Here is a 21,384-nt window from a genome sequence, read left to right on the forward strand (position 1 = left end):
GCAGTTGGTGTTAGGTGTTGGGTTGCAGCTCCCTGTGAGTGATGTATTGCTGTCTGTAGTTGTTGTTTTCTTCCCCATTCCACCTTTTTGGTGTGTGTTATTGTCATTGTGTCTCTTTGTGTGTGACCTCCCTCGTTGCAGATATGTCACAGAGTTTGTGGACCTTGGGAATGTGTCAGCCTTGAGAACTTTCAGAGTTCTCCGAGCTTTGAAAACTATCTCTGTCATTCCAGGTGAGAAATGCGTCTAACCACTAAGAATGACTATATCTTGCATTTCCAATTCCTTTGCCTCTAAGCCTGCCTTCCTCCTCATTTACCTTTTCAAAAATGGCACTGAGACATTTTTGATAGGCCCTGCATGAAGAGGCAACCATTCGGGGGGGAAACCACGAACAGTTGTAGTGGGAGTGTCCCTCCAACAATCTTAAGTATTATAGATGCTTTAATGTAAATAACTTATGCTGCAGTGAAAGAATTTCCATGTTTGGTATTTCACTATCTGAAAATGTAAAGCCATTCTGATTGTCATGTTTTCATGCTATATATGCTTTTGTTATCCAAATCTATAAAATAAAGTTAAAACAAAATGAAAGATAACCCCTCCCCAACATCCCATGCTATTAAAGTGTATGGTTATAACCATGTTTTTCACACTCAAGACTTTTGACTATATAAAATCTAAAGTTCAGTTGTTACAGCTGCCAGCTGTGGTGCAACTGAAAGACTCCCAGGATTTTAAAGTTAAACTGGCTAGTTTGTGAAGAATTGTCTGGACAATGGCAAAAGATGGATGTAAGTGCTGAGTTCTTTTAGCCCTCCTGAGAGTGGTGGTATATGCAAATATTATCTCAGTGATCTGTCCCAATGCCAGAGTCATCGTTTTGAGACAGATTTCTGCTTGAAGTTTCCTGCTCAGCCCCAGAGATCTTTCATGATCCTGGAACTCTTGCTTAGGACTGAATCACACTGTATTTGTTTTTAAAGCTCATATCACCTTCTTTCCATGTGAGCTGATAGTTCAGGCTGAAATGTTTCCTAGATAATTGGCAGAGAAACATTTATTTGTGGTCAAGGGACCACCACAATGTTTTATAGATAATGGAAGCTGAAGGAAGATAATAGGCACCCAAATACTAAATATGAATTCATTCTCAGTCTCCCTTTGCCTAAAAACATGACCGATACTCCTAATGTGTTATTTTGTTAGATAGATGTATGTAAATATGCATTAAATGCATGAGAAGTTAATTTCTACACTTGTTAAAATGGGTTAACCAAGGTCTAAAGCAGAGATGGTCAAACTCTGTGGGTCTGGAGACTACTTTTCTGGCTCTAGGAACCTCCAAGAGCCATGCCAGCCCCTCTGTGTGAAACCAGAGAAGCTTGCAAGGCCACTTCTGGTTTTGGTGGAAAAACAAGTGAAAATATATCTTGTTACAAATGAAAATGGCACCCTTGGAGGCATGGTTCTCCCATCTTTTGGAAGAATGTGGTTTTTGATGGAAAATTTGGTCGAAGGTCCCAAAAGACAGCAAGAACAGCCTTGGGTCAGCACATGGCCCACTAGCCATATGATTCCACCACCACCACCTAGTCTAAAGCATGTCAGCCAGGAAAGATATTCCGTTCTATTTATACAATAACAAAGTTTACTTAAGGAACTGTTTGAACACATTTGGGATAGAAGCATATGTGCTTTGCTTAGACTTGGAATGTGAGTCCTGTGCACGATGTTAACATTTCCTAGCCTTTGCTCATGGTTTGACTCACATAACCTGATCTTGCTTCACATTGTTTTATACTTGCTGAAATCTCACTGAAGCATAGTGTGCAGTGCTCTCTTACTCCTTCGCTGAAGGAAGATTATTGTAATAGCCAGTCTGCCCCTGCCCCCCACTCATCAGCACTAAGGATGGTTGTTTTCTCTCTGTTGCATTAACACTTCTTGACCTGAAGCAAGCATATATGTGAACATGACTAAAAAAAAAAACCCTTTAGAGGTTGTACTTGTTTTAAGTATATGTGTTTTTAAAAGGAGTAATGCCCATTTAAAACAACAGCAAAAAGGTGTTTGAAAACACCGTGGGCTTTCAATACCTGTGGACTTGCCATCCGCAGATTTAGACATTGCTTTCAATGGTTGCATGTCAGACCCACCATTAAGGATAAAGGGACTCAAGGTCCTGCATTTTTCTTTATCGGAGGGGGGGGGGGGTCCAAAATGGATCCCCCATGGATATGAAGGAAGGACCGTATGTGTAACATATAGGTATGGTCATCAAAGAGTCAGAACTGGGTATGGCTTCCTGTTGAATATTTGCCAAGTTTGTTGCTGTGTGATTTGTGAAACGGCTAATGAGGGGCTATCTAGGGTGAATTGTAATTTGTGAATAGACTTTCAGAGTGTTGATGGAAGAAGGAAGATCCATTATATACGTGATAAATGCCTCAGGTGCTTAACATGATTGCAGGGATGCCACAATAATTGTACTCCTTAATCCCATAGGAGAGTTCAAAAGGTACTCTTATTGCCACTTGTAAAAACACCACTCGCAGAGGACTAATCAGGAGCCTGGAACAGAATGAACATCTTTCCCAGACTTTTTAAACTCGAGCCTTTTGGGAATGCTCAGAAGCAGTGATGTTAATATCAAGTACAGCCACATAAAAGCATTGAGGGACTGTGGGAAGAAGGAGACTGAGAGCTCTGTGTCAAGAAATGGGTAAAATGTAGGAACTGGGAATAATAAAATGTGTCTGAAAATGCTTAAATCAATGAGTAGATTGAGGGGAGCAAGAAATTAATAAATCAAAACATGTGGTGGCTCATTAAATGCCTTTAATGAGCATAAATTAAAGGAGAGTGAGTTAAAGAGATGGATTACACTGGTTTATCATCTGCAGGAAAGTGTTGTAGTTTACTTTAGCAGAGAGGTTGCTGGCTATATTAGATTTAAGGCTGTGATATCTGGGGTTATATTTAAAATCCAAGGAGCTGGGCAGCAATTGATGTAAGTGCTGATCAGGAGAGATGTTTGAATAAATGAAAACAGAAACATTTCTAAACAGATGTACTGAAAATTCTGAGGAAATCCCAAGGGAGCACTCAGCTCTGAAAAGAGTTCTGCAAAATGTCTTTTGACAAGGCTTGCTGCTGTTAATTCAAAAGTCCAGGTTGTCCAGAAACACTGCCTGTAGAGTCTAACATGCATTAAACTCATTCTTGCAAATTAATATCCTTTTGTTTTCTAAGCATGGCACCTGTAGGTATGAAGGCATTTTTTTATCTAGATCAGTCCTAACACTATTACCAAATCATCCTGAGTAGCTATGGCACGCATGTTGTTTCATGTGTTCTGAAATACTTGTTCTAGACCATTAATACAATATATATACATGTATTTAATATCCCAGTGGAGAACACAAGGAGACTTACAAAATGAATCAAAAAGAAGTGCAGCTAAACATGAATAACATGGATAACATTAAGAACAATGAAAATATTTAATAAATTATCATATTAAAACCAATTGCTGAGTTAAAATGTTACAAAAGGGGAGGGAGAGCGCAGAACCTACCATTAAATGTCTTTCCACACCAAAGAATTAATGATTAAAAGTTTTTATAAAAAGTTAATTGTCTGCTGGAGAAAAGGGAGCAAAGAAAAGGTGTGTATAGCCTTCCATGGAAAGACATTTTATAGCCTATGGCGCAGCCACTCAAAGGGCTGTCTCCCATGGTATCACCAAACATGCCTTTGAAGGTGGCGGGACAGAGGAAAAGCCTTCCCTCAAAGATCTCAAAACTTAGGCAGGTTAATATGGAAATATATGCTCCTTTAGACAGTGGTTTGATGTTCATTTGGCACCATGAGGTCCTTTTTGTCTGGACAGTGTTTATCTTGAATGTGTCCCTAAAAGTGGAGAATCTCTGATCTGTGGTCTGGGCAAAGTGTGGCTTGTTTGTGAGTAACTGTCAGCCGTCCTTTGCAAGGGGTGGGGGTTGTATTAGCCACAAACTCAATACATGTGTTGGGACAATTTTTGATTTTAACAAAAAAAAACCCTGGGGCCCTTTCGCTCTACACAGTTAATAGCACTATGATTCCACTTTAATTGTCATGACTCTATCCTGTGGAATAGTAGAGTTTGCAGTTTCTGCCTGAGGATTCTAACGCCCCTGCATAAACTGCAAATCCCAGGACTCCACAAGGATTATAACTGTGGTGAGTTTTGACAGTATTTGGGGAGAGAGAAATGGGTGAAGAAGATGGCTACATACACATACATGCAACAACCTTCCTTCTATAATAATATTTCTGGACATGGATCTTGTAATAGTGTTAGAGATAAAGTTTCACCTCAAGGGAGTTGCAAACAACATCTGATTACAATAATCTGACATCTGCTTTCCATCCCACCTCCATCTACCCATCAACATAGATTTCATTGCACAAGGAAGCAGCATTTTCAAGATTCCCAATACATTTCTGAGTACCATTCTGAGCATCATCTTGTGGTCTGCTCATCCAGTGAAATTAATGTTATTCCTCAAATTTCTGTGAAAAATGTATGTTGTTTGTTTATTTGCTTGATAAATCCTTATCCTGCCATTCCTACAAAGACCTCAAAGGAGATTACAGAGTTCTTCCATATAGCCATTTGTACCCTCCTCACAGCTTTTCATGTGGTAGGTTAGACTTAGGAAGAGCATTATTGGCTATCTCAAGGTTCTTCATGGTGGTCTCTGTGCCTCATGCAAATGGATTTGCCCCATGTGCAGAGAATCCCTATAGAATATTCTAAAATTGACTATTGAGTAGCTTGGCGGGAATGCCTCACCTCTTCCTGGCTATGACACATGTCCCAGCCTGCCAAGCTACCAGTTCTGTTTCTTTTCATCCGCCAGCACAGCAACTTCTCTCAGAGTGTTCTCATGCTGAGTAGAACCTCAATCTTCTTTCATTTCTACTTTTTCTTCTTTTGTCTTCCTTCCATACTTGTTTCATCTGCAGTTTAAAAAAACAAAAAAGAACTCCTTTACTCCTGTAATTTGTTGTTTCTTTCCCCCTACCTCTATCCTCCCTGTTTTTTCTTGACTCATCTTGCTATCCCTTAGTTTCTATGGCTTCTGCTTTTCTTTTTACATTTTTTTCTTCCTGCGGCCAGAAAGTTTCTCTCTCCATCATGCATGCCAAGTGCCTGTTCTGTCTGGGGGCAGGACACATTGTTGAATGCTATTCAATCTGTAGAGGTGTCTTGTAGAACCTTTGAGACTAACTGAAAGAAAGAAATTGGCAGCATGAGCTTTCATAGACTTCAGTCCACTTCCTCAGATGCAATGCTGGGATGTGCAACGTAGGTGGGAGGGGGAAAGGTATTCCCACCAAGCTACTCAGCTCTAGAATATTCCCTAGGGAATCTCTGCACAGGCACAAACCCATTTGTATGAGGATATAGATGATCAATTGAAGAACCTCTTCTTCCCCAATTAATTTTGCTACTGCAAATCAGACTAGATCATAAGCTTAGTTTTTTGTTTTGTTTTTTAAGAACAGGAGTTCCCCAAAGTAGTGAAAGGATGCCTGTTAGTCATAGCATGTGATTGTCCCCCACCAATGTGTCTTGAATTTTGTGTGTCTTGTGACCAGTTATTTAATGAAAGGTAAACACAGGCTTAATTTGTAATGCTGGTTACAGGAGCATATATTTTGGAAGAAATCACGTTTTGAGGCTAATGCTTAGGAATAGATTTCCCCTCTAATGTCTAATTTGAACTTCAGATTTTGAACTAGAAATTCATATGGGAAAGAGAAGGCAACTTTTTTTTCATTCTTTTTAAAAATTCTTGTTCCCCTGCCTTTTTTGAACTAATGCACAAAAAGGAAGAAAGATGCCTGTTCAGGGATTATTTTAAATGTTCTGATGTGCTGGAAGAGAACATAGCTTATGTTACTTTTCTCTCTTGTGGGTATAGGAATATATATTTTGAACGGGTTGTTCTTATGGATGTTTATCAGGGTGCCACAATTTGGATGGATCGCCCCATAGCCTAGATTTTCTTCAAATGTGGTTTCTCTTTCACGTTAGAGTATCAAATAAAATCCCTGAGCCATAGAAAGCCCATTTGCTTTGACTAGGGGTTGTTTTTTTTCATTGTTATAGTGCTATGATTCCACTTTAACTGCCATGGCTCCATTCTACAGAATCCTGAGTTGCGGTTTAGTGAGGCACTGGAACTCTCTAGAAGAAAACTAGAAATACCTAATGAAACTACTGATCTCAGGATTTTTAGGATGGAGCCCTGACAGTTGAAATAACATCAGTGTGCTATAACTGTGTAATGTGAAAGATATCGAGGCATGTTGTGCTTGAGTGATATGAATTACATGTGCACTATGTACAACTCATTCTCCATCCAACCACAATGTAGGAGAAGTTGAGTGAGTTGGCTGTATGCCTACTTAGTGAACTAGTTACCTTTGTAATTCATTTATGTTGTGGAGACTGAAAGAAAGCTCAACCAGCTTATGAAATACATAGGCTGAAGGCTGAAGCCATAGAGAAAAAAACTGCCTCTGCTCAAGCCCATGATTTAATCTGGTTTTACAGTAGTCAGGAGGGCATTATAGGCATCCTAAATAAATTCTTTCTCTAGGCTATTGTCCATAAATTCTGAAGAGTGTCATGATGGCTTTCCTTTTTCCTAGGTCTGAAGACTATTGTGGGAGCCCTGATCCAGTCTGTGAAGAAGCTGTCGGATGTGATGATTTTGACGGTGTTTTGCCTCAGTGTATTTGCTTTAATTGGACTACAACTGTTCATGGGGAATCTAAGGAACAAGTGTGTCATCTGGCCCATTGATCTCAATGAGACCTATCTGGAAAATGGCACCAAGGGTTTTGACTGGGAAGAGTACAGCAACAATGTCTGTAGGTGTTGCTGTTTTTCTGCCATGATTTTCTCTAAAGAACATGTCCATGTATATTTCAAGATGTATTAGATGACTTTTATGGCTGTACCTTCAAGAAGACCTGTTTTTTTCTTATCCTTTCATTAACCATATGTCCCTCTTTTTGTATATTGTTCTCTTTCCTTCAGTAAAACTGTTTTGTGGGAAACCTTGTGCTTCTATACTTAAAGTTAATTCAATATGGAGCCCTGGTGGCGCAGTGGTTAAATGCCTGTACTGCAGCCATTCACTCAAAACCACAAGGTTGCGAGTTCAAGACCAGCAAAAGGGCCCAAGCTCGACTCAGGCTTGCATCCTTCCGAGGAGGGAGCTAAAATGAGTACCCAGACTGTTGGGGGCAAATTAGCTTACTTGCTAATTAGCTTACTTGCTGTTCACTGCTATGATCTTTGGAATAGCGGTATATAAATAAAACAAATTATTAATTATTATTAATATAATAATAATAATAATAATAATAATAATAATTTATATTCTGCTTTTTCATGGAGGAATCAAAGCGGATTACAACAGTATAAGAATAAAACATCATACAGTTAAAATTACAAATTAAAAACAATCCCAAAACCCCAACCCTCCCCCCAAACGTAAGAAACACAGTATTCATCCCATAAAAAGAGATTAAACAACAGGAAGATTTAAAACATTCCAATGCGAATACCCTAAAATTGTGGGCAGATTAGCACAGGAAAAGAGTCTTCCTCTAGGGGAGGGGGGGGAGAGGGACGATAATGTCAATATCGGTTTCAGTATCGATAGGGGGAGGCTAGTCTGATAGATCTAATTTAATATGGAAAGGCCTGCCGGAAGAGATCCATCTTAATAGCCTTTTTAGTCTTCCAAAGTGGTAATATGGTGGATCTCATCTGGCAGGTCGTTCCAGAGTCTGGGAGCAGCAGATGAGAAGGTCCTCTGGGTCACCACTGACAATCTGGTCTTCTTAGGTTGTAGCAGGTTTAGAGTTTATTTCATTCAATGACTGGTCTCCAGTGTTCATTATGAATTTGGTATCATATTTATAATGAGATGCTGTCTGTTTAGTTCAAAAGAATACATTTTTCAAGTATTATCTTGGGGAAATAATGTTATACTTAGATTTCTTGACCATTATAAGACAGTAAACACACAACTATGTATCAGTGGACCTGAGAGGTTATAATCATTCTACTGTATGTAGAGTCATAATTATAATTGCATTTTATGAGTGGGGAGTAATTCAGTCAGATTTGGCATGTGACATCTCCTGTCTCTACTCACACATCTTCATTGTGAAAAGTTCCAAATCCAAATGACCTTGCACCACAAGACTGGTTGAAATGATTGGATCCAATCATAACTAGGTTGTGGTTCACCTTTAGTTTCTGTATTATTTCATATTATAATTCTTTATTATTTTTCTCCCTTTCTCCACCTCCTTCAGCAAATTTCTACACGTTACCTGGGTTTCTTGATCCGTTGTTATGTGGTAACAGCTCTGATGCAGGGTAAGTTATCAGCTCAGATTCCTTCTCTCTCTCTCTCTCTCTCTCTCTCTCTCTCTCTCTCTCTGTCAAGCAATTTGACAAACTACAACTGGAAGAGGAAAGTCACACCATGCATGAATACAGTTAGTTTATTTGCTGAATAAATTCATTAAAGAAATCGTTTGTATACCAGTGCCATGTCACCTGAGGTTGTTTGCTTTCTCTTAGAGGGGAGGCCAATTGTATCATATGAAAAATAAACATTTAAGACTTCTGATTCACAGAGTTTGTACCTGACAGAGAATTCGGCTTATGTTTCTCCTCTCTCCTCAAGCCTCCTTGAGAGCTACACATTGGACTGCAGATCTAAACTGAAATGAGCAAATGAATAGACCCAATGTGAATTATCACTACCAGCCCAAATCAGGGAAAATGAAGTTCCTTCAACATGTTGTGTTTAGCAATGATGTCCTTTATACCAATGGTACAGACTTAGTATTACAATGAGTAGACTCATTGATACTCAGTGGGACTTAAGTTAGTCATGGACTCTCCCATTTATGTCATTAGTTCTGCTCTAAACTAAATCTGGGTCTAACCAAATGAAAGGATGTTAATAGGCTTGGTCCATAATCCCCACTGGCAACCTAATGAACATACCTACCACTCTTCTGGTGTCCTAAATTAGTTTATGCAATATTTTTCCAGATTCATAACAGAACCATGGAAAAGTTGTTCAACTATCTTGCTCTGTAATAATTTTTCTGAGAAACAAACAGGTCAGCATTTTCTGAAATGACTGCTGAGTACTTGGATCTAATTGCTGTTAAATCAGCTTGGATTTATGATGACCCTATGCATGAGAGAACTCCAAAAGACCTTATTATGAATAGTGCTGCTGAGGTCCTGCAAACTCAGGACTGTAGCTTCCTTGACTGAGTCAATCCACCTGTAGCTAAGGACTTATTTTGGACCAAGTACAGACCATCCCGGGTTTTATTTTAGCTTCTGATTTTTACAGTGAAGGTTACTGACACCTCACCTACTGAGACAATATACTGTTTCGACATTCGAGGAGTGAATAATGATGCAGTATTTGTGCCTTTGCCTATAGATTTCACAAATGAAATTGCATAGTTGAACAATGACTCTGACATTGTAGCTGATTCAATCAGTCTAAAAATTCTCTGCTTTTTGCAAGACTGATATTTCTGCAAGATGGAATGATAGACTTTTAATATACCGTAATACCAAATTGTTAAACTAGGAGATGTGAATATAATTGTCTTTCTCTCTCTCTCTCTCTCTCTCTCTCTCTCTCTCTCTCTCTCTCTTTTGTCTCATACCTTCTGCCATGCCAACATACTTTCATTTCTTCCATTTTGTCTGCAGCCAATGCCCTGAGGGCTATACCTGCATGAAGGCAGGCAGAAATCCAAACTATGGCTACACCAGCTTTGATACCTTCAGTTGGGCTTTTTTGGCCTTATTTCGCCTCATGACTCAGGATTTTTGGGAAAACTTATATCAGTTAGTAAGTAATACAATCCTTATCTTTGATTAATCTCCTTTGCTCTACTTCTGGAGTTGCTTAGCAATGTGAAGAAAGTGAAAGATGCAATTTATTACAATGTACTTGTAGCAGAATGACAGGAGCCTCTTCTAGCAGTAGCATTAAAACAACAGATATGATTCAGTGCTATTGAATACAGAACTCAATATACACCTATACAGTGTTGGTTACTGGATTTACTACTAGTAGTGAAGGGGTGGGGGAGTCTTTGGTTCTGATCCAGAAATGTCCAAAAAAATTGCATCTTGCCCCTTTTTGGTATGCACTGGGAGTTAAAGTCCATTTTCCTGCCAAAGCAAAGAAAAAGTTTAAATGATATGTTTCTGTTCCTCAAATAAACCAAAAATGATAAGCTGCCCTTGATACCAGGAATCTGACTTTATTATATATGCAGAATCTAACAAGAACGTCATAATCACAGTGTGCCAGTCAGGGAACCTCACAGTGGTCTTTCTTTCTTCACAGACCTTGCGAGCAGCAGGAAAAACCTACATGATCTTCTTCGTCCTTGTTATTTTTGTTGGCTCATTCTACCTGGTGAACCTGATTTTGGCTGTGGTGGCTATGGCCTATGAAGAACAAAACCAGGCCACACTGGAAGAGGCAGAGCAGAAGGAGGCAGAATTCAAGGCCATGTTGGAACAGCTGAAAAAGCAACAGGAAGAAGCCCAAGTAAATTCTCCCTTCCTCCTACTCATCCATAACCCACACATTTATATATTAGAAGACCTGGTATTAGTTATGCTTTTACACTGTATGCCTAGCATGGACTGATACAATAAGTCAGTTGTCACTTAAGCCAAGTTGGAAAGCACTCTCTTCAAAGTCATAATATGGTTAATCACAATATTTGCAGATTTGTTGTTGCTGTTGTGTACCTTCAAGTCATTTCTGACTTATGGCTACCCTAAGGCCATAAGAGGGTTTTCTTGGCAAGAATTGTTCAAAGGGGGTTTCTCTTTGCTGTCCTCTGAGGCTAAGAGAATATAATTTGCCCAAGGTTCCCCCTGTGAGTTTCTATGGCTGGACAAGCATTTGAACCCTGGTCTCCAGCTTCATAACCCGTGCTGAAACCACTACACTGTACTGGCTCTATTTGGATATTAGAAAGTACTTTTTCCCAGATCCCTTAGACCACAAACCAAGAGAAGTGAGTTTATGCAAGGCGAGCTATTTAGTTGTATAAAAACCTTCTGCACAATCTGTGGCTTATTTGTGGCCTAGATCAGGCCTGCTTATAAGTGGTGTTTGATGGACCTTGGCTGGTCCATGAGCCATTAGCTATCGGTTGCTTATTTCTCCAGAAAACAAACAATTATAGACAGTGGTTATGAATATGATACCAGTACGTGGTCTGCTGGGGGATAATGTTGGTCCCTACTTCAGATACCTTGGAAAGCACTGGCCTAGATACATATGTGTAGGAGCTAGTGCTGTGCTCCAGTGGAGCATTCGGTTATCTGTGCTATTGTTGTTGTTGTGTGCTTTCAAGTCATTTTTCATTTATGGCAACACTAAGGCGAGCCCATCATTGGGGGGGGGGGGGTTGGCAAGATTTGTTCAGAGGGGGTTTGCTATTGCTTTTCTCTGAAATAAGGGTCGAAACAGACAGTCAAAACAAAAGCAGGTTTCCAGTCGGCTTCATGGCAAGGCATTTAGACAACACACACCTTGAAGCTGGCCGGAAAGCGCACCCAAGCCATCCTACAGGGAGAAAAGCCAGACTGCCACCCTTGGATTGCCCTTCTCCCTGCCAGTCTTTGATTGGGCAATCCAGGGGGGGCAGGGGTCTGGGAGGGACCCATGGGGTCTCCCTCCTCCCTGCCACACTTGGATCAGTTGATCCAGGGATGGCAGGGGTCTGGAAGGAAGTCCTGGGAGGAAGTCCATCCAGGGGTGGCAGGGGTCTGGAAGAGACCTGTGGGGGTCTCCTCCCCCCTGCCATGCTTGGATCGAGCGATCCAGGCATGGCAGGGGTCTGGATGGCACCCACTTACGTCACTATGCACAGATGATTGACATATGTTTTGAAGTGGACAATCGCACCAAAAAAGAAGCGATTACAGGGGAATACTGAAAAGATCTGCTTTCATAGTGAGAACAAGAGACATTTTGTAATCAATTTACCAACACAGAGTGAATGCAAATCACACTCTGATTTCAATGTAAGTGGGAATGAGCCCCTGGATTACCCCAAGCATTCTTCCTTTCAGCAGTCTAATTTGGGGCTGGGGCAGAGGTAATTGTTGCTGCTGCTGTTAAACAGCGTAGAGACAAAATTCCTTGCTCATCTGTTGGAAATCTTCCAGACAGCTATCCATCAGTATACCTTTTTCACACCCCGATTCTAATCCTTTGTTCATTTGGTTGTATAAACTGCATTTGGTTGTATAAAATTAACATACAATGCTATATTTCAGCGTTTTTATCTTGTCTATCCCTTTTTTCATCTGTCATAGGCTGCAGCCATGGCCACTTCAGCAGGGACAGTCTCTGAGGATGCTGCAGAAGAGGAGGGAGGTGGAAGAATGTCACAGAGCTCTTCTGAGATCTCCAAGCTCAGCTCTAAGAGTGCCAAAGAGAGGCGGAACAGAAGGAAGAAGCGGAAGCAGAAGGAGCTGTCAGAAGGAGAAGAGAAAGGAGATGCTGAGAAGGTGTTTAAGTCAGAATCAGAAGATGGCATGAGAAGAAAGGTCTTCCGCTTGCCAGACAACCGATTAGGGCGCAAACTTTCCATCATGAACCAGGTAATGTCTTCAGCCCATGTAATCAAAATCTACTTCTCAAAACTGTGTATTGGGCAGGGAATGTCAGGAGGGGAAGTAGGCTAGATTCTCTTTCCAACTTTTCATATAGTTGTATTACGTTGTTTTTTAAAAATCTTTTTTGCATGGTCTCTTGAAGTCCATATACCGTACATCAGAGTTTGGCACAATATGGCTTAGCTTTCTCTGTGCCATAAGCTTATCCTCCAGCCTGCCTGCCTACTCCTTTCAAAGGAACATAGCTGAAACCTGTACTGTGGGAGAAGGATGCAATTAAAAATGTCATGCTATAACTTCTGTTCTAAACAGGCAAGTTTTCTATAAAGTTAAATAGAAATAATGCCACATTCCACTTCACGCTCCTACTTAATTCCAGCATCTGCTTCCATCTCTCCAAAAGACAAAAATTATTTAAAATCTTTTTAGCTTCCATTTCACACATTTTGATTGAAAATAACCAAATGCTGTTCACTTCAGAATTTCTTACAACAAATAGCTCCACTGAACACTTACAATTCCATATCTTCTTTGCCCTTCTCACTTTTCCCCTTTAGATACTGAAATGCAACAAAGTTTTAGCAGGTTGTGAAAAGGTCTTCAGTTATTTTGATAAACCAGTCAGTGCATTAGAGAGACCTTGTTACTCTTTAATAAACCATGCATCTCCTCTCACAAAGGAAGATTTTCAGAGCAAGTTTTATAAATAATTCCTAAGGCAACACTGACAGAGAAGATTGTCACACTTGCCTGCATTGCTGGTAAAACGTCTTCCAAAAGTAGCTAAAAGGGAAAAGCAGCCCCTGTGTATGAATGCTGGGAGCACTCCTTAATCATCATGGAAACGATGCTCTCTCTAGCGTTCTTCAATTGTTTCAAGGGAAGCAGGGAGATTTCCTCTTAACGCAAAATTTGTGTTAAGAGGACTCCTTTTACGTTAAGAGGAAATCTCCTTGCTTCCCTGCTTACCTTGCAACAATTGAAGAACGCTAGAGGGAGCCTTGTTTCCATGATGATTAAGGAGTGCTCCCAGCGTTCACACACAGGGGCTACTTTTCCCTTTCAGCTACTTTGGGAAGATGTTTTACCAGTAATGCAGACAAGTGTGAAAATCTTCATAGTGATCAATAAATGCTTTAATTGATGAGACAAGTATACACCACATAGATTATATCATTTTTCTACTGAAGGCATGCATATGTATGTAAGTTTGTATGCTTGCTCGCTCTCTCCCTCCCTCCCTCCCTCCCTCTCTCTCTCTCTCCCTCCCTCCCTCTCTCTCTCTCTGCGTACATGTATCCAAATAGAAGAATACTACATAGACTCATACAGATTTGTATGTATTCATATGGGTATGTGAATATGGAACTTTTATTTTCTGTGTAAAATTTGATCTGGAAACAGTTAGAAAATGTTGTGAGTAATGTAGTCTCGACAGTTATGTACTAAGACTGCTGTTTAGTTAATTATAATCCGGAAGAATCATGCAGCATTTTAAAAGAGTTCTTAGACTATCCCGATTTCACCTAATTTCCTCATTGAGAAGGAGTGTAGATAAGAGTCACCTCTGTGAGGATCAGGTAGAAGGACTGAAGAGAAGGGATCCTGATAACTTTTTTAAAAAAATCCTTCCTGGTAGCAGATAAATACTGATCCTTATGAAATCAGGAAGGAGGAAATTCCTAGCAATGGCAATCGCAATACGTAGGGAGTTGGATGTAATGCTGTAGGAAGCTGCATGTATCCCTAAATCTGTTTGTGCCCTCTATTCTGACTCTGATATGACAGTTGTATCTTTCCTAGTTATAAAGAATGAAAATTCTGATGTGTGTTTTCTTTCTTATACATTACAACTCCAAAGAGTGAGTGAGGACAGGAAGCAGTGGAGGATGGACTGAGATGTGAATTTTGTAAACCGATTGGAGCTGCCCAATTTGTATTAGTGCATATATGACTATTTTCATGGGAAATATATGTTTAGATTTGTTTTGATTATCCAATTACACTGAAAATTCCCTATTATTTCCGCTGATAGTGAGTTTTTTAAAGTGTTTGTTTTCATTACACTATTTCTATTCCACCTTTTTACTTGCTTTTCCTTCTAGTCACTGCTTAGCATACCCGGATCACCATACCTCTCTCGCCACAACAGTAAAAGCAGTATCTTCAGTTTCAAGAGAGGTTTCCGTGACCCAGGTTCAGAGAATGAATTTGCTGATGATGAGCATAGCACAGTGGAAGAGAGCGAGGGCAGAAGAGATTCCCTATTCATCCCAATCCGAGGCCATGAACGGAAAAGCAGCTACAGCGGTTACAGTGGGTACAGCCAGGGAAGTCGATCATCTCGCATCTTCCCCAGCATCCGTCGAAATGTGAAGCGGAACAGCACAGTGGACTGCAATGGCGTGGTCTCCTTGATTGGTGGTCCAACTTCCAACATCCCTAGTGGACGCCTTTTGCCTGAGGTGAAAATAGATAAGGCAGCTACTGATGACAATGTAAGGAAGTCAGTGAGTAGATAGTCTAGGCATGGTGGTCTGCCCTCTTTTCTGCTTTCCTGTATGCCGCCAAATGGATCCCAAGTGATGGAATGAAAGTTGGTTTGTCTACCTACAGAAGTTATAGTCTGAACCCTACTCCCCAACTGCTTTGCTTTTAATATTATTTACTGTCCCCCTCCTTCTTCAATTAACCAACTCACATTTTTCCTTCACTTCACTTTTCTGGCATCTAAGGAAAAAATGGCTTGGAACTTTTCTTTCTTTTCTTTCTTTCTGAAAAGAAAAGATGTGCTATTAGCAAAAATGTACTATTTGGTAAATCAAATCCCCAAATTATTCATGTATTTAGAAGATCATCTGAATGTAAATGGGATACACTGTAAATTTCTTAATCCTGCCCATACAAGTAGGATTAATTCTGTATGAATCTTCCTTGTCAGACTAATATCTCCCATCCTTTTTCCCTTTAAGAAGCTGCAGGAAACTTGGTGAATGAGAAAAGATCTAGTGTAAAATGAAGCTCAGTAAGGAAATTAGTCACTTAGGAATTTTCAGGAATGTAAAAAAAAAAAAAAAGATCTTCCACTTGCAGAAATGGTAGATTTGTGACTAGAGTGCAAGTCTCGTATAGGTTAATATGACTAATAACACATGCTGTCACACAATGGACCATACTAACAAAAACAACCCGCACTTCTGCACAGAATATTAAAAGTTAGGAAAATGAGGAAAGTTGTACAGCAGGACATTCCTTGTTGAGTTAATGCTAATTAGAGAAAATAGGAGATGGTGTTATCAGGAGACATCATGACTTATTAGAAAATACACTAATGCTTGATATGGTGGGAGTCAGTAGGAAAAGAGGAAGACCACATTACAGGTAGATAGACTCAATCAGAGAAGCCACAGCCCTGAGCCTGCAAGACCTGAACAGACCAGCTGATGATGAAAGATCTTGGGAGTCTCTCATTCATAGGGTCACCATAAGTCAAAGCTGACTTAATGGAAATGATAACAAAGAGATTATGTGGGGAAAATTTTCAGGTGTTTCCAGAAGAATAGCTCCTAATGCCACTAGTTAAAGGGAATATGGGAACGTACTGAAGGGTTATAATGGAAGATAATACCTAGTCCCCCTTATAAATTCCCCATTTGAATACTGACAGGATATGGGTGTAGTTTCAAACTTGATTGGAAGAGTAGTGTGAGTGGCACTTAGGGCCTCAACAGACCAGCCATAAAGGCCAGCATCAGGGCGGAGTGGGGGTGTGGCATCTGCACGACGCATGTCCTGACTCTGCCCCATGCCAGTGTTATACCACATGCACCCTCCCATGGTGGACGGCATCACAGTGCTCCTCTAGCACTGCATCCAAATGACACAGCACCAAAGGAGCACAGAAAAGCCGTGAGGCTGGTGGCTATGGTGCCCTTTCTGTGGCACAGAAAGGAGCTGCTTTTTGCGGTTCCTTTTTGCGCTGCGGAAAGACCAGATCGGGGCCTCAGCATGTAGTTGCCGCTGCCCTGATCTGGCGTTGAAAGGGGCAGCTGGAGGCCAAAGGGCGGTTTGTTCAGCCTCTTGGTTTCTCCCCATCCTCACATAGCTGGTTTTGCCCCACCTGCGGTGTGAGGTGCAACATTCCATACAAAGTTTTACCACTTTATAAACATTTACAAGTGCTTCCAGAAGAATAGCTCCTAAAACCATTAGTTAAAGGTATTATGGAGGTACACTAAAGATATAGAATTACCTGAGAGTCAAAACCATTACTACTAATCTATACACACAGTTTGAGACTGGTTTAACTGCCCTGGCTCAGTGCTAGGGAATACTGGGAATTCTAGTTTATTGTAACACCAGAGCTCACTGACAGAGAAGGCTAAATGTCTCACAAAATTACAGTTCCCAGAATTATCTAGCACTGAGCCAGGGCAGTTAAAACAGTTTCAAACAGTATTATTTCTGCAGTATGTTTTGGAACTTAGCCTTTCTCTAATCAAAATAAGTTGCTCCAAAGTGAGTACCTTAAACAGCATTATTGACTTTGGCCAAAAATTCCCAAAGAAAATCTTGTTCCTTTAAGTTCCAAGCCTTTTCCCCCCTTAAAACCTCCCCCAAAACAATCCTATATGACATCTTAATTATTTCAAATTAAATTAAACTACTACTCAGCCCTTTCTTCCTCCTCAAGAATGTTTGAAGCCTTCCCTAATTCCTTTCAGCTACAATTACTAGCACTTTTCCCAGTTAGCATGTAAGTATAGTCTCTGAGCTTAGTCCTCTAACAGCATGGAAATGTTATGGATTAATTATGTATATAGCATGATGAATGCACGAAAGACAGCCTAAGATATATCTCTGCATTATGTGATATCAGTTACCTGAAAATTCTTTGGTAAATTATGGTAGTAATCTGGTTTTGAACAATGTGAACACTAAACTAATCTCTACTACATCTGAGAGATGTAGTCTACACAACAAGCTAACTATTTTATTTAAAACATCTACATGTCCAGACTGAAATATGGAATCCTTTTTACTTGATGCAAAAAGCATTTTAATTCTATGAGTCTGTGCCTATTCCTGCTTACTAAGAAGAATGGGTGTGAAGTAGATTATTACTTATGTCTATCAGTCAATATCAAATTTCCACTGGAAATTTTGATTTTAAAAACATGTTACTAAATGACAATCTGGTGAGATTTTGAGCCGAAATATATTTGTAGAGAAGAAACTCTTGCATTGTTTTTAGTTGTTTTTTCTTTCTTTTAAGGAATCTGAATTTTCCCATGGATAGTTTTTCCAATCAAATTTCTAACTTCAAGTGCCTTTTCCCTGTGTGATTAAAAAAAAAGGTTTATGCATGTTATATAATGTCTTCCTGCAGGGAGAAAAAGTGATACAGGAACAGATTTGTTTTAATATTTAAAAATACATATATAGTTCCATATATCATCTCCATACATAAATAAAACAAAATAGATAATACAAAAAGAACATTACCATTCATTTATAAAATCTGTAGCAAACAATAAAACTGTGAAGGGTTGGGGCTCACACATGGTTAAAAATGTACACAGGTAATACATGATTTCAAAACACACAACAACCCAAATCCAGCCCAGAGGCTGGGTGATCAAATATGTCTTCAAATAGTGTGGAATGCTTATAGATTCAGCTCCAAATGTATCTGAGGGGATGAGAGAGAATTCCCCTTCTGTAACTTAAATCGTAATTAAGTTCCTATCTCTTAAAAAAAAGTAGCTGCCATTATGCTAATTAGGTGATTGATAACCATTTTGTTCAGGATAATTCATTTCTTTTGAAATTAGAAGAGCATTTAGTTGAGGGCTTTAATAGGACATTGTGCACAGCATTCTATGGAACCTTTAAAAAAGGTACCAAACACTTTTGCTTAGTTCCAGTTTCTCACCTGATGATTGGTGTATCTGCGTATGCATCTGTGGGTATGTACTTTGAATGAGGAGATTGGTGATTCATTGCATAAACTACGTATTATTTATAATCAAACTACCAGCTCAGGGAATTCAGACTAGATAAATATATCAAATAGCAACTGACAAAGGATTATGTAGTGTTCCTCTGTCAAAAATAAGAATTATGCTGAACTGTCCTTTGACATAGGTATGGAAAATAAATTTTGCCTTTGCTTTGAGAATGAAAGCCTATTGCATTTCCCTCTACAGACTGTAAAGGAACTGTACTAACAGGATGTTATGGGTTTTTTAGGGAACCACTGAGGTAGAAATTAAAAAGAAAGCTACTGGGTCACTATTGGTGTCAATGGACCAACTAAATGCCTCCTATGGAAGGAAGGATCGAACCAACAGTATAATGACAGTCATAACTAATACCCTTGTAGAAGGTATGTGTTATTTTTAGCAACCTATGATCCTGTTTCCACTAGTGCAAAAGATCTCCACTTCAGAAGTTAATATTGTCCTTTCTTTTCTATGTATTTCCATTTAAAAGCATAACAAAAATACTTTTTTATTTAGACAGTTCTTTGATTTTAATTGGTTTTTAAATATGATATGCTGGGCTTTTATATTTACTGTGTTTTAAACCTGTTATAAAATTATTTAAAAATTTGAATATGATTGATCTTAAAATTTCAACCAACAGAAATGTTAATCATTAACATCTCCTTTATGCTACCCATGGCTCCTTCTTTGAAGTAACAGTAGGGTAAATATGTAATACATTATTTAATACATATAGTGCCTTATCAATTCTAGCCCACCCCCAAGTACTCATTTTATGGATTTTGAGATTAATTAGTTAGGTATATTTACCTTGTTCCCCCTTGTTGTTGACCTCACTTCTTATAGTTGACCCCACTGGAGATGTTTTGTTTTCTCTTTTTTAAAAAAATGATCTTCCCAGCTGCTAAAATGGGTCAGACTGTATAGCCTATCAATTAAGAATTATTCAAACCTGACATTTAAATGCCATTGGGTAGTTCTGATTCTTGTAAATTGAGAAACCAGAAATCTAATAATGTCACACTTTTTCCTGTTTTGTTGTGTTGCTGTAGAACTGGAGGAATCCCAAAGAAAATGCCCCCCTTGCTGGTACAAATTTGCCAACACCTTTCTCATTTGGGAGTGCCACCCATACTGGCTAAAGCTAAAAGAGATTGTCAACTTAATTGTCATGGACCCCTTTGTGGATTTAGCCATCACCATTTGTATTGTTCTGAATACTCTGTTCATGGCAATGGAACACCATCCTATGACTCCACAGTTTGAACATGTCTTGGCCGTAGGCAATCTGGTAAGCAGAATGTACTTTAAAAGGTTCTCAATAACATGTGGACAACAAAGAGTTTATTCAAATATCAAGAGCAACAGATTAATGATGCCTTGACTAACTGATTAATATTTTGTTCATCTTAGTAAAACAATGATTTGAACTATCCCTAAATATTTTTGAATGGTTTCTATAAATATCTAGATTTGTACAGAGTTGTAAGGGACATTGTCCCAGTTGTAAGGGACAATTTAAACGGGAGTTGAAGACTTATCTGTTTAAAATTGCATTCCCCGATTAAGTCCCTATAGGCCCCCCCCGCCGCAAAGGCCGCACAGGCAATGGTTGGCTAACCCGGGGGCATTTGTTGTTGTTTTATCTTTGTTTTGTTTTGTGATGAAGTGTATCGATGTAATTTTAATATGGTTTTATTGGAATTTTTGTGTATTTTTACTTGCTGTAAACCGCCCTGATCGTATGGAAGGGCGGTATACAAATAAAACATTTATTATTATTATTATTCCATCTTATTTAGAATTACTAAGAGTGCTGCACTTTGGTAGAAGTACCGTTTATTGAATAGCCCGAGGGCCGTTTCAAAATACTAGTAACGTAGTATTAAAGCAGTGCCACACACCTATATATAAAATGTAAATATAGTGCACTAGGTGCAATAAACCCCAATACAATATAGATACATATGAATAACCTGAGCATGCACCAGAACCAGAACATGCACCACTTGTATACAGCTTATACATATCTAAAAAGTATACAATATATGCTAAAAGATATACTAATAAACAGGTAAAAATAAAATGGTTAAGAGTGCTGCACTTTGGTGAAAGTCAGTAAAAAGTGAAAGAGATGAATGAATGAATGAATGAATGAATGAATGAATGAATGAAAATTCATTTATATACCGCTATTCCTACATAGATCATAGCGGTTTACAACATAAAATGAAATAATAATGTTTCAGAGGGGGAAAATACATTGTAAGAAAAGGAACAGAATTGAGAAAATAGAAAGACTAGAGACTCAGCATGGTGTAATGGTTTGAGCATTGGACTAATGGCCAGAGCAGACAGGCAGAAAAGAGCAGTCTGAGTCTACTCTAGCCAGAAGCAGGTCCAAACCTCTCAAGGTGGGCTGTGCACAGAGGTGCTGAGAACAGTCAGATTATCTGAACTCCTTTTAAAAATACAGTGGCTTTGGCACGGCTTCCATCCACTTTGAAGGCATGCATTGTGAGCAGGCTTGGACATAGAAGAGGGAGGAGTGGAAATAGGAGAAATAAATATCAACAATTTGAGATATGCTGACGACACCATAAT

General features: G+C 39.2%; 1 protein-coding gene across 5 annotated transcripts in view; it reads left to right on the forward strand.

Annotated features, from left to right (window-relative positions):
• LOC149322489 (sodium channel protein type 8 subunit alpha-like) overlaps positions 1 to 21,384 on the forward strand; it is a 121,294-nt gene that overhangs the window by 52,987 nt on the left and 46,923 nt on the right. For 2 of the 5 annotated variants that reach the window (XM_089478529.1, XM_089478555.1), the window contains 8 exons: positions 6,712 to 6,933; positions 8,395 to 8,458; positions 9,830 to 9,971; positions 10,476 to 10,682; positions 12,470 to 12,757; positions 14,878 to 15,270; positions 19,025 to 19,160; positions 19,833 to 20,071. In XM_089478529.1, the coding sequence (XP_089334655.1) occupies positions 6,712 to 6,933; positions 8,395 to 8,458; positions 9,830 to 9,971; positions 10,476 to 10,682; positions 12,470 to 12,757; positions 14,878 to 15,270; positions 19,025 to 19,160; positions 19,833 to 20,071 (1,691 nt within the window). Of the gene's footprint in view, positions 1 to 141; positions 234 to 6,711; positions 6,934 to 8,394; positions 8,459 to 9,829; positions 9,972 to 10,475; positions 10,683 to 12,469; positions 12,758 to 14,877; positions 15,271 to 19,024; positions 19,161 to 19,832; positions 20,072 to 21,384 lie in introns of all 5 variants that reach the window. The other 3 variants (XM_089478538.1, XM_089478547.1, XM_089478564.1) reach the window with 2 other exon arrangements.

This window comes from Sceloporus occidentalis, unplaced genomic scaffold, assembly GCF_023333645.1.
Source record: "Sceloporus occidentalis isolate IW3139 unplaced genomic scaffold, rSceOcc1.0.p SCAF_1, whole genome shotgun sequence".
Taxonomy (NCBI): domain Eukaryota; kingdom Metazoa; phylum Chordata; class Lepidosauria; order Squamata; family Phrynosomatidae; genus Sceloporus; species Sceloporus occidentalis.